Below are 12765 nucleotides of genomic sequence, written 5' to 3' on the forward strand. Positions count from 1 at the left end.
AATTTTCTCGCTTCGGCAAACCTGAGCGTCTGTTCTCCATGTTAGGGGCGGCTGATCTACGTCCGAGTGCCAGGGAAGGACTCTAAGCTCAACTGTGCACTATGGTCCTCCGGAAAGTAGGGGGTTGGTGTCAGGCCCTACGAGCCAGTCGTAAGAAACCATTGTAGCGGAAAATCAGTAACAGAATAATACGAACCGAGACCAACGGCAACGACCTCAGCTAACAAAAAGGACTTGCGATTGGAAACTCGGTACGTGGAACTGCCGATCTCTCAACCATGGGCATAGCTAGCTTTTTCTTCTATCTCACTCACTCTCTTAAACAAACACGAGAAAGAGAAGGATGAAAGAGGGGGCACAGGCCCCCTCTTACATCCCGCTCTTTCTTGTGTTTGTTTAGGAGAGTGAGTGAGATAAAAGAAAAAGCTAGCTACGCCAATGCTCTCAACGTCATTGGGAGCACCCGCTACTCGCCGATCTACTGAAGGACCGTGGGTTTGGCATCGTAGCGCTGCAGGAGGTGTGTTGGATAGGATACATGGTGCGGACGTTTAGAGGTAATCATTAGGGACAATGGAAATTCGCAGCAAAATTTCTAAAATTTCGCGGGCCAACATTGCGAACTTCGCGGTGATTTCGCGGTACCATATTTTTTAACGTATAGTTGAAGAAACACAAATTTTGTATGCGAAATTAATTCTTCATTTGGATTTTGTGAGGTGTAAATATTAATAAATTTACATAAAAAGTAACAGATTTGATGAAAAATCAGAAAGAAATAGATGTAAAAGGCATACAATTTTTATTTTGCCTGATTCGGGATCGCAAATTACTTCATACTGTTGAAAGTTATCAGTTAATTTATGTTTAAAAATTTAAAATTTGTGAAATTTTTTGTTTATTTTCTATATTTTCTCAGATTACGCGTCATATTGCGGGGTTTCTTAAATTTCGTGACCATTACCCAATTTCGCGGATTTCGCGGCTTCCGCGAAATTGCGAATTTCCATTGTCCCTAGTAATCATACTATCTACCAGAGCTGCGGCAACACATGCGAGCTGGGAACAGCTTTCATCGTGATGGGTGATATGCAGAGGCACGTGATCGGTTGGTGGCCGATCGACGAAAGAATGTGCAGGTTGAGGATTAAGGGCCGATTCTTCAACTTCAGCATAAGGAGTGTATCGGAAAGTAGTTGAAAATGTTCAGGATGCTCTATCTCGAAACTGGGTTGGTCTTTTCATTTCGGTTCTTCTATGAAATCTTCACAATATAGATAAGTTTAGAACAGCTTGGAAAAATTTGGAAAATTTTTAGCATTATCGAAAATATGGTTAAATGAAAACACCTCACAAAATAATGCTCTAACTTACTCGTCCATAAATTAAAAAGCATACCCTAAATAAAAAATGCGAATTTTTTATTTCATGTTATTTTTATTTGCGTAAACACGTTCCTCAAAAATGGCCTTTTTCATTTTTAAGAATTGCACTTAAATGCAGTGGAGATTTTTCTTGAAAAAAATAATTTGCCTATATCATGAGGATTCTGGAGCTTATTATATTTGCACAAAAAAGTTAACAATTTTAGAACATTATCGAACTTTTTTCGCAATTTCAATTGTTTAGAAGGTGTGCAGAAATTTAAAAACATGCGTTCAGTAATCTAAGATAAAACCCCATTTAAAAGAACATTTTTAGACAATCATAAAAGCCATTGTTTTTTTCAAGGATTTATACAGTATCTCCAAAACTAAAATTTCTTAAAAGTTGTATTAAACTATTTTTGAGGCTATTGTAAACATTTTCAACTACTTTACGATACACTCCTTAATAAACGTGCACAGCCCACAATCCGGAAGTACTGATGATGACAAGGACGCATTTTACGCGCAGCTCGAACGCGAGTACGATCGTTGCCCAAGCCACGACGTCAAGATAGGCCAGGTAGGCCAGGAGGAGGAATTCAGACCGACGATTGGAAAGTTCAGCGCCCACCAGCAGACGAACGAAAACGGCCTACGACTCAGTGATTTCGCCACCTACAAAAATATGGCCATAAGTAGCACCTTTTTCCAACACAACCTCCCTTATCGTTACACCTGGAGATCACCACACCAGACGGAATCTCAAATCGACCACGTTCTGATTGACGGACGGCACTTCTCCGACATTATCGACGTCAGGACCTATCGTGGTGCCAACATCGACTACGACCACTATCTAGTGATGGTCAAACTGCGCCCAAAATTCTCCGTCATCAATAATGTACGGTACCGGCGACCGCCACGGTACAACCTAGAGCGACTGAAGTAACCGGATGTCGCCTCAGCATACGCGCACAATCACGAAGCCGCGTTGCCAGACGAGGGCGAGCTCGATGAGGCCCCTCTAGAGGACTGCTGGAGTACAGTGAAAGCAGCCATCAACGACGCAGCCGAGAGCACCATCGCGTACGTGGAACGAACGAATGGTTCGACGAAGAGAGCAGAACGGTTTTGGAGGAGAAGAACGCAGCGAAGGCGGTAATGCTGCAGCAAGGGACTCGACAGAACGTGGAACGTTACAAACAGAAGCGGAAACAGCAGACCCATCTCTTTCGAGAGAAAAAGCGCCGCCTGAAAGAAGCGGAGTGTGAAGAAATGGAACTGCTGTACCGTTCCCAAGAAACACGGAAGTTCTATCAGAAGCTCAACGCATCCCGCAACGGCTTCGTGCCGCGAGCCGAAATATGCAGGGATAAAGACGGAGGCCTCTTGACGGATAGACGTGAGGTGATCGAAATGTGGAAGCAGCACTTCGATCAGCACCTGAACGGCGTGGAGAACGTAGGCACGGGAACCCACGGCAACGGAAGAAACGACGACGCCAGTGCAGCGGAGGACAGAAATGAACCAACTCCCACGCTGAGGGAAGTTAAGGATGCCATTCACCAGCTCAAAACCAACAAAGCAGCTGGTAAGGATGGTATCGCAGCTGAACTCAACAAGATGGGCCCAGAAAAGTTGGCCACCTGTCTGCATCAGCTGATAGTCAGGATCTGGGAAACCGAACAGCTACCGGAGGAGTGGAAGGAAGGGGTAATCTGCTCCATTCACAAGAAAGGCGACCATTTGGAATGTGAGAACTTCAGGGCGATCACTGTTTTGAATGCTGCCTACAAACACAAAGTGCTATCCCAGATCATCTTCCGTCGTCTGTCACCTAAAACGAATGAGTTCGTGGGAAGTTATCAAGCTGGCTTCATCGACGGCCGGTCGACAACGGACCAGATCTTTACCGTACGGCAAAACCTCCAGAAATGCCGCAAATACCAGGTTCCAACGCATCATCTGTTCATCGAATTCAAAGCGGCATACGACAGTATTGACCGCACGGAGCAATGGAAAATCATGGACGAAAATTGCTTTCCCGAGAAGTTGACTTGACTGATTAAAGCAACGATATACGGTGTGTAAAACTGCGTAAGGATTTCGGGTGAACTATTCAGATCTTTCGATTCTCCCTGGGGACTGCGACAAGGTGACGGACTCCCATGCTTACTCTTGAACATCACTCTGGAAGGTGTAATGCGACGAGCCGGCCTCAACATCGGGAGTGCGATTTTCACAAAAATTGGTCGATTTGTGTGCTTTGCAGACGACATGGACATTATCGTGAAATTCGTAGGCGCAAAACTTCTGATTTATGAGTTACTAGTAGGGAGCCATCGGAAAATTTAGAACTGGTTAGATGAAGGTTGGGGCTGCGTGTTATTTTTAGTAGCAACAAAGCAATGGCGGATATTTCCTCGTCCATTATGTTCGCCCTTAAAAGATGATTTTTTATTGCACCGAGGAATTTAGCCGTTTCTGATTTCGGATTCCAAGAATCTATAATCGCGACATTCCACAGGGTGTTTCTGCAACGTTCTCGGATTATTATTTTTGAATGGCATTGATTCCAATCACAGAGCCGAACGTTTTGAAATTCATTATTTGATTCAACTATACTCGGGGCACCCTATGTAATTTTTATTTCGAGCTGATAAAGTCCCAGCAAATCGGTGGTACTGGATTTTCAAAATATATAAGTCGATTTTTGGTGTTCGTACCGAGCAGACCCTCTTTCGCTGTTAGAGGAGAGTCGTTACAAGGTAAGAAGGTGTTGCTTTGTGGAATTAAATGTGTGCGCATTTGTTAAAAGTGGTAAAGTGATGTTCTTCAATAGGAAAAGTGTGTAAAGTTCAATGAAAATTAGAACATTTCCAGGCATTTACATTCACATGGTGAAGTTTTCGTAGAGCAAAGTTAACTTTTATTATGCTTGGAAACTAATGTGATGCAATTGAAGAAAGCTTTGAAGTTTTTGTCTTGTAATGTTTTAGACTGCATGTGACTTAGTGTTTGAGGTGATACTACATTGGGTGTTCTTCTTTTTTTTGGACATACATTAACACTACAGGGAGTTTTCTTTTGCAACTGACCATTTTGCATTCGATTATCAAGTGGCAGGCACAAAAATATTCTAATCGTAAGTTAGTCAAGACCAGGGTTGTTAACGTTAATCAACGATTAACGCCGTTTCGTTAATTCGTTAACGTTAATTGTAACGATTAACGAATTTTGCGTTGATTTTTCAGGCGCGTTGATCAACGTTAACGTTAACGCAGAGCGTTGATTTAACGTCAACGATTCCGTTACTTTTGCGTTAATTCACAGCGTAACAAAAATAAACTTTTGGTCTGTCTCAAGAGCAAACTTATGTGTCTCTGACAGATTTTGGGCCGCTGAATCCGAATCCGGATTTGATCAGATTTGATCCAACACGTCACAATTTTGAGCTATACCTCAATTTATAGGGAAAAATATGTGATTTTGGGATTTTTTGACTGCAAGTTATAAAGCATAGAAATATTTGTTGTAATCAATCAAAAGGTTAATTGGTCATTTAACATCTAAATTAACGACTCATGCTAAATATTTCGTTTTACCAAATCGAATTTGATAGTTTTAAGCAATTTATGTTAGGTACGATATTTAAGTTGCATGAAAGTTTTCATACTAACATAAAATGCTTAAATCTATCAAATTTGATTAGGTAAAACGAAATATTTTGCGTGAGTCGTTAATTTAGATGTTAATTGACCCATTAACCTTTTGATTGCTTAAAATAGTAGTTTACGCAACAAGATGCAGAATGACGATTTTTACAGCACGAGTCGTACATTTATCCAACGAGGCTTGCCGAGTTGGATAATTACGACGAGTGCTGGAAAAATCGAGTTCTGCACCGAGTTGCGTACAACGATTTTTGCAATTTCATAAATTACCCTTGAGGATAGTTTTTAACAAAACTTTTTCATCAAACTGCACACGGATGTTCATAGCCATGTTTAAGAAAATCTGATCATAACAGGTGATACTGTGCAGTTGTCACAATTTTCCAAAACTGCGTCCAGAAAGCATCAAGAAGTTGACCAAAACTGAAAACAGTGCTGTAATGGTTCATTACGCAACGCAAATCAGTGCTGTAATGAACCATTACAGCACTGTTAATTTGGTGTGGGAAAGTAGGCCTTTTCCTGTCAGATTTGGATGAGGTAAAACAGCCTATTACGATGAGAAATTGCAAAATAGTAGTTTACGCAACAAGGTGCAGAATGAGGATTTTTACAGCACGAGTCGTACATTTATCCAACGAGGCTTGCCATGCTTAATGGCTTGCAGTAAAAAAGCCCAAAATCGCATATTTTGCCCTATAAATTGAGGTATAGCTCCAAATTGTGGAGCGGACCTGGTGTGATGGTTAGAACACTTGACTGTCACGCCGAGGACCTGGGATCAAATCCCACTCCCGACAAAAAAAATGCGAGTTCTTCCTTCGGAAGGGAAGTAAAGCGTGGGTCCCGAGATGAACTAGCCTAGGGCTAAAAATCTCGTTAATACAGATAAAAAAAGCTCCAAATTGTGACGTGTTGGAGCAAATCTGAGCCCGGATTCAGCGGCCCAAAATCCTTCGGAGACACATAAGTTTGCTATTGAGACAAAAAATGTTGCGCTGTGAATGACTATCAGTGACACATTTCCTAATAAAGGTTCTCTTATTCCTAAACTGCCGTCAGTCGAGCTAAAAAGGAAAAATCATGGGGAAATTGCAAGATTATCTTCATGATTTCTTTCATTCTAAATTGACTTGATAGGATTAGTCAATCATGCATTCATTTTGACCAAACCACATCTCCCGCGTTCCATTAGCTAACCCAAAATTATATGTGGCAACTCCATAAGCGACTATTGGAACCATGCCTAGTGCGCGAGGAGTTATTAGTCCACTAATATGGGCGCCTTTTGATGGATAACGAGTCATTTTATGAAATTATAGCGCGCTTGGTCATTTATAAAGCATGTAAGACATCCTATGAGTCAATTTGAATGAGCTCAAAAATAAAATAAAATAGGCCAAGAGTGAATTCAATAGTTGAGGCAGATTTAACTCGCGATTAAAGTCACCCCTAGAATAAAAAAAAATCTTGCGGAAAGTTATTTCCCCTGATTTTCCCTAACGGATTAATAATGTAGAGGTTTTTCTATGGCAATTTTCCCTGAATGTACCTTGGAGGTTCAGCTGAAGATAACTTAAGCTTCGGATCTTGCAGTTTGAAGTCCTAAACCTTTTGTCTTGATCTCTGGAAAATCTGGAATGTATGAATGGAAGATCTTGATAAAATTTCTTGTTTTTTGACCTGGCCAAATTAATTTACTCGCGGGTAGATTTGATAATATATAAATGCTTCAAATGACACTGGCGTTTAGCATATACATGCCTGCTGTGATTGACAGTAACCTACGACAACACGTGGCTACAGGTTTATCGGTTACAATGCAGCAATGCAATAATTGCCAGTGAAAGGTTGGTAGTTAGCTGGTAGGTATGTATGGCAGCCTGATCGTTGCTGTCCGGCTGAGCTTCTGATACCAGTAAGATATCCGTATAGACCAAAAAGATGGTAAAGAATCTTACTAAGGGTCTGTGTCAATTGGCGAATTAAAATTAATTTTCACTTAAACTTGACAGTTCGATAATTATTTCCTTAGGAAAACTGTCAAGTTTAAGTGTTTAACTGTCAAATTTAAGTAAAAATTTATTTTAATTCGCCAATTGACACAGACCCTAAAGCTTGTGATCTCGGCATCTGGCCCAAAAACTATTTTGCTCACCACAGAATTGAGAAACAAAATCTCACTCTCTCTTCCTTGCCCTTGTGGTAACTTCTCGACTAAGCTTGCTTCTCAGATTAGTGTTTTATGAGCACTTCCACAATAATTCATTTAGAACATGGAAAGAACTTCTTTACTCATGACCATTTTGAATTCGTGTACCGTGGAAAATACTTTACAATGCCAAAAAGTAAAGAAAAACACAATTACGAAAAGTTTTTGGACCGACGGGGAATCGTATCTGCTAAACACCCGCTCGTTTACCGCATCGGCTAAGCGGGCCTCTGAACAATATATACAGCAGCATTAATCACACTATAATTAACGATTAATTTAACGGCTTCCGTTGACGTTGATTCAACGCAACCCGTTAACGTTAACGTTGATTGCCAAGAAAATCAACGCACCGGCGTTGACGTTGATTTGGATTAAAATTAACGTTAACGGCGTTAATCGTTGATTAACGTTAACAACCCTGGTCAAGACAATTTTTAAAATGACCTCTTAGTTCTTAACGATCAGTACTTGAATCGATAATTGAAATGTATGCACCATAATTGATGCATTTTTATTAGTCAATCGAAAAATGTTGGAAAAAACGTAACTGACCCATCATTGTAAATGAAGGTTAATCGGAATGTTCCTTAGGAAAGTTTTAAAATTTGAAATCAAATATTGTTTCAACTTTGTTGCAATAACGGCCTTTGTTCAATCTACATTTGTAGGACGCCTTTCATTAATATTACACAACTGGTGTGGTTCTTGCGATTACCTTATCAACCGAAGTTGAACCTAGTGGCCTTGACTGACACACGAGCAATTTTGGGGGTTCATGAAGCATCTTGCGCTAATTCTGACATCTTTGTTCTGTTACAGATGGGAACGTTTGCATGCAGCCTAGCGTTGTTGTCGCTCGTGGTGGCGATCGGCGTTAACGCTAGTACCATCGGTTTACGCAATTTGAAGCTAAATATCGGCAACTCGAACAACACGGAAAGTGCGCAATCAAATCGAACTGCTCGTCAGGTTGGATCGTACTGTCCGTATAGTCAGTGTCAATCGAGACCTGTTCAATGTCCACCTGGAAGCTTTTTTGAGAACGGCAACTGCGTTATTCGCCAAACATATTGCCCAGGAGGATATACGCTGGTAGGGAATACCTGCGTTGGGGCGAGTGTTTGTCCAATGGGATATCACCTTAGCAACGATATGTGTCATCGTAGTCCTGAACCTGTGAGGTGTGTACCGAAAACTACACAACCAAAATGTGAAACAGGATATGTGTATTCCAACGGTCAATGCGTTAAACAGGACATTCAAAATCCTGAAACGAAGAGTAAGACTTCGTTGGTCACAGAACCAGCTACATGTCCGGATGGATACCTTATTGACGGACAAAGTTGCATTTTATACGACCGGGAACCAGCCAGGTGCGACAGGGGAGATATGCGTTTGGGTGAATGTGTTGTTCCCGCCTTTTGTGAATCGCCGTACGTCCTCAATTCGTTCGGACAATGCGAGAGATCGTCCCAACAATCCGCTAGTTGTCCTGTTGGGTCAACGCTTTACGAAGGTGGTTGCCAGTATCCAGCTCCTACATGCCCGAGCAACTATACTCTTACTAATAGGCAGTGTGTTCAGGAGCAAGTCGCTTCTGTACAGTGTAGTCGCGGATCCAGAATGGTGGATAACTATTGTGTGGTTTCGGAGCCTACATGTCCATCCGGTTTTGTCTCACAAGGCGGCCAATGTATTAAAAGTGATTATGATGAACCGAGGTGCTCTTCTGGAAGTTATATTAGAGACAACTTTTGTGTGGCCCGTGAAGTTAGCTGTCCTTACGGCTACGAATTGAAGGATGATCGATGTGTAAAAGAGGACAGAGAGCCGGTTAGGTGCCCTCATGGTTCAAGCATGCGACGAGGTGTTTGCGTTGCAGATCAAACGGTATGCAGCTCCGGTTTCACCTACGACGAACGGTATGGACAGTGTATTAGATACGATCAACAGCCGGCTACATGTGAACGAGGATTCACGTTGAGTGGTGCGGATTGTGTTAGTACGGCGCAGTGTGATGCAGATTTTAGACTACAGGCTGGAGAATGTATTCGAGAGGAACGGGATGTTGAACATTGCCCTAATGGAAGCGATCTGATAGATGGTGTTTGTGTCGTTTCAAGGCCTTCATGTGATCATGATTTCCATTTCGAGAACGGAGTTTGTGTAAGGAAACATCAAAGAGCTCCCACATGTCCCCTTGGATCCCGCTATTCTGATGGATATTGCATTGCACAGAATGCTGGATGCCAACCAGGATACAAACTTCGCGATGGACAATGCGTGCAGGAAGCTTCTGAACAGCCTCGGTGCCCTATGGGATATTCATTTGTACGAGGTTTCTGCTTGGCAAAACCATATTGTGAGATGGGCTACGTATTTGAGAACGGAATTTGCCGTAAGCGTGACGTTGGATCGGTAACTTGTCCAGCAGGGTCATCGTTTCAGGAGGGTGTTTGTGTAAGCTACGAGTATGGCTGCATACCAGGCTTTGAGATGCGGGATAATATGTGTGTCAGAAGGCACACTTCATCGCCGGTATGTCCTCCTAATTCAGAATTCAAAGATGGTAGTTGCTTAACCAAAACAACGCCATCGTGTCCATATGGAGCAGCATTTTCAGCTGGTATGTGTACCATTAGCGAAACCGCCCTGCCTACTTGTCCTCCAGGATCCATGTACCGCAATGGAATGTGTATCGGAATATCCCCGTTTCCACAAACGCCTTGTGCCAGTAGTGGATGTCAACAGCCATGTACCTCTGGTTGTATGTCGCAACAACCCTGTGCCAGCAATTTTATGTGTAGTCTGACACAAACGTGTGGATCATGCGGCCAGTACGCGCCACAACCTCTACAACCACAACCACAGCTTTCACATACTCCTTCATGTCCTTCCGACTATCACCTAATGAACGGTATTTGTACGCGCCAGCGGACTTTTGCAATGCAGTGTCAACCACCATATACTTTACAGGGCAATGAGTGCGTCCAGCTAACGTCAACAATTTGCGCAAATGGCTTTACAATGGAAAATGGTCGATGCGTACGATACGAAAAAACGGACGTAAATTGCCGAGCAGGATTCTACTTGCGTAACAATCGTTGTATCTTCTTGAATCCTGATTGTGGTGCTGGTTATCACAATATCAATGGAACGTGTACTAAAGTTCTCGAAACTCGCCCTCAATGTCCTTTGAACTATAAAATATATAAAAACTTCTGTGTCGCTCAACCGGAATGCGCATTAGGATCTGAGTTGCGCGAAGACACATGTTACAAAGTACAGTACAATCCTCCAACATGTCCTGTTGGTTTTATGGCGCGCGATGATTATTGCGTGGCACCATTCCAATGTGAACAAGATCACAATTTGGAAGGAAATTCCTGCGTTAAAAGTGAACATCGTCCCGTTAGCTGCCCTGCAGGCTCTCGTCAATACGAAGAATACTGCACTGTTCCTGGACCATCATGCAGTGATGGGTTTAGCCTACAAGGTGGCCGATGTGTTAAGACCCAAAGAAAGGCAATTGTGTGCCCTCACGGTAGCTTCCTGCAGCGCGATCTGTGCGTGATGCCTGTTGTCTGTTATAGCGGTTATCAAATGATATCCGGCCAGTGCACTCGTCCGGAACTCGTACCAATTCAATGTCCTTCCGGATTCTACGTAGAACAGAGTCGATGTGTTTCCAAAAGCTTCAACTGTCCCAACGGCTTCCGTCTGGAAGAAGATCAATGTATTCGAAGGAACTTTGAGTCATTGACATGTCCATCAGGTACAACTCTTCGAGATCATCTTTGCGTAACTGGTAAACCATCGTGCAAGTTAGGGTTCAAACTGGAAAGCAACCGGTGTGTTCAACATTCCTATCAAACGCCTCAGTGTCCTTCTGAAACAGTTATGATCGGTAACCGGTGCGTCAAAAATTTGGAATGCCCACATGAGTATCGACATGTTGCTGGCCGCTGTGTTAAATATCTTTACGAAACACCCAGCTGCAGAGAAGGCTCTTTCTACAACAGTAAGTGCATTGCTCCTGGACCTGATTGTCCGCCTGAACATCTCTACATAGATGGTTACTGCGTTAAGAAGGAACATTCCAGTCCATCCTGCCCTCCTGGAGCTAAACAACACGAGAAGTATTGTGTTGTAGGCAACCCTACATGCCGAAACGGTTATGAATACACCTCCTCAATGTGTGTCAGAATGACGACAATGCAAGCGACATGTCGGTCTAACTATACCCACCGAGATGGCATGTGTGTTTCAGAAGTACATTCATTTGATTATGTCTGCAAAGAAGGGTACATTTTCAGCGGTCATCAATGTCTTCGAACATCGTATACCCATGCTACTTGCCCCGCTGGTTACTCGTTGCATGGAACAGTTTGTCAAGAAAACTCTTGCACATCTGATGCACCTTCTGTTACACCACCTGCTATGCCATATGATGTTAACAGACCCCAAAATCCTCTCGCCGAACAGAAAGTTTTAACCAGCGGTACTGTCACTTGGGCTCAGTCTGCGCCATCAGCTCCTTTGGTTGGCACTTCAGTTCCACCGCATTACTTTAATTCGAATGTAGGCCAAATTGTCCAAACATCGTACGAAACAGTGAATAAACCTATGTACACAGCACCTGCCGATGTCCATAGCGAATTCGCCGCATTTTTCGAGCAAAAACCCGTTAGATCGGATGCATACGGCTTATATCCGACGTACCAAGCGCCACCGTTGAAAACTCAAACCCCAAAGTCGGTCAGCTATAACTTTAGCACCACCACTAGTAAGCCCCAGGTAGCATCAACCGTCCTTACTGAAACAGTAGAAGATGTGACCGTTGCCGTAACACAGTTAGAGCAAATTACCAGCTGCACCGTGCATTCTCCCAAAATTTGTACCGAAGATGACGAATGGGAATGCAAACACTTGACATTCGAGAACATCAGAAGCCGGCATTGCGTGGAAAGTGGAGGTAGCATCTTTTTGACGCTAGACGAGACCAGCTACGACTCTGACTCCAAGGTGCTCATAGTGGCTGCTCGCACCGAAGAATCGGATGACGACTATAACGACGAGGATTACGAAGATTCGCGTAAGTTCTGGTCACATTAAGGTGACCTGTAGATTATTATTAATGTTTTTTTTTGGTTTCTTTCATATAGTGGACTGTTCGGGTTGCACAGACGGTAACTACAGCTGCTCAAGAAAGTGTTTCGAGTACGAATGCGTTGAATGTGCGTACGTCAGCATGAAAGACTTCTGCAGTGACGAGTCCTTGCCAGAGCATGGATGCACCTACGATGAAGGATGCCGAGGAGATTTTTGCTCAATGTGAAAAGATTGACGATCGTTAGATTAAGTTGGTTGAATGTTTAGGTGAAATACTTATAAAACATGTAACTGCCACATATTTTTTAACGTTTTTAATAAAGTCGACCTTTAATAATTAACACATAATAAACGCAGTATTAACTATTCTTATTTGTGCGGTGCATTGGAAACTACA

At 42.7% G+C, this 12765-nt stretch overlaps 1 protein-coding gene across 1 annotated transcript; it reads left to right on the forward strand.

Moving 5' to 3' along the window:
- Positions 1-3992: 3992 nt before the first annotated feature.
- On the forward strand, positions 3993-12720 carry LOC109622092 (zonadhesin). The gene is made up of 3 exons (XM_020076314.3): positions 3993-4135; positions 8076-12351; positions 12422-12720. The coding sequence occupies exons 2-3, from the start codon at positions 8076-8078 to the stop codon at positions 12592-12594; spliced, it is 4449 nt and encodes a 1482-aa protein (XP_019931873.3). The 5' UTR covers positions 3993-4135; the 3' UTR covers positions 12595-12720.
- The last annotated feature ends 45 nt before the right edge of the window (positions 12721-12765 follow it).

The sequence above is a fragment of the Aedes albopictus genome, chromosome 3 (assembly GCF_035046485.1).
Source record: "Aedes albopictus strain Foshan chromosome 3, AalbF5, whole genome shotgun sequence".
In the NCBI taxonomy this organism is placed as follows: Eukaryota; Metazoa; Arthropoda; class Insecta; order Diptera; family Culicidae; genus Aedes; species Aedes albopictus.

Excerpts from the sequence above, each read along its gene's own strand:
- LOC109622092 (XM_020076314.3), top strand. The coding sequence starts at position 8,076 with ATGGGAACGTTTGCATGCAGCCTAGCGTTGTTGTCGCTCGTGGTGGCG. Across the intron at positions 12,352-12,421 it reads CGAGGATTACGAAGATTCGC|TGGACTGTTCGGGTTGCACA; the intron begins GTAAGTTCTGGT and ends TCTTTCATATAG.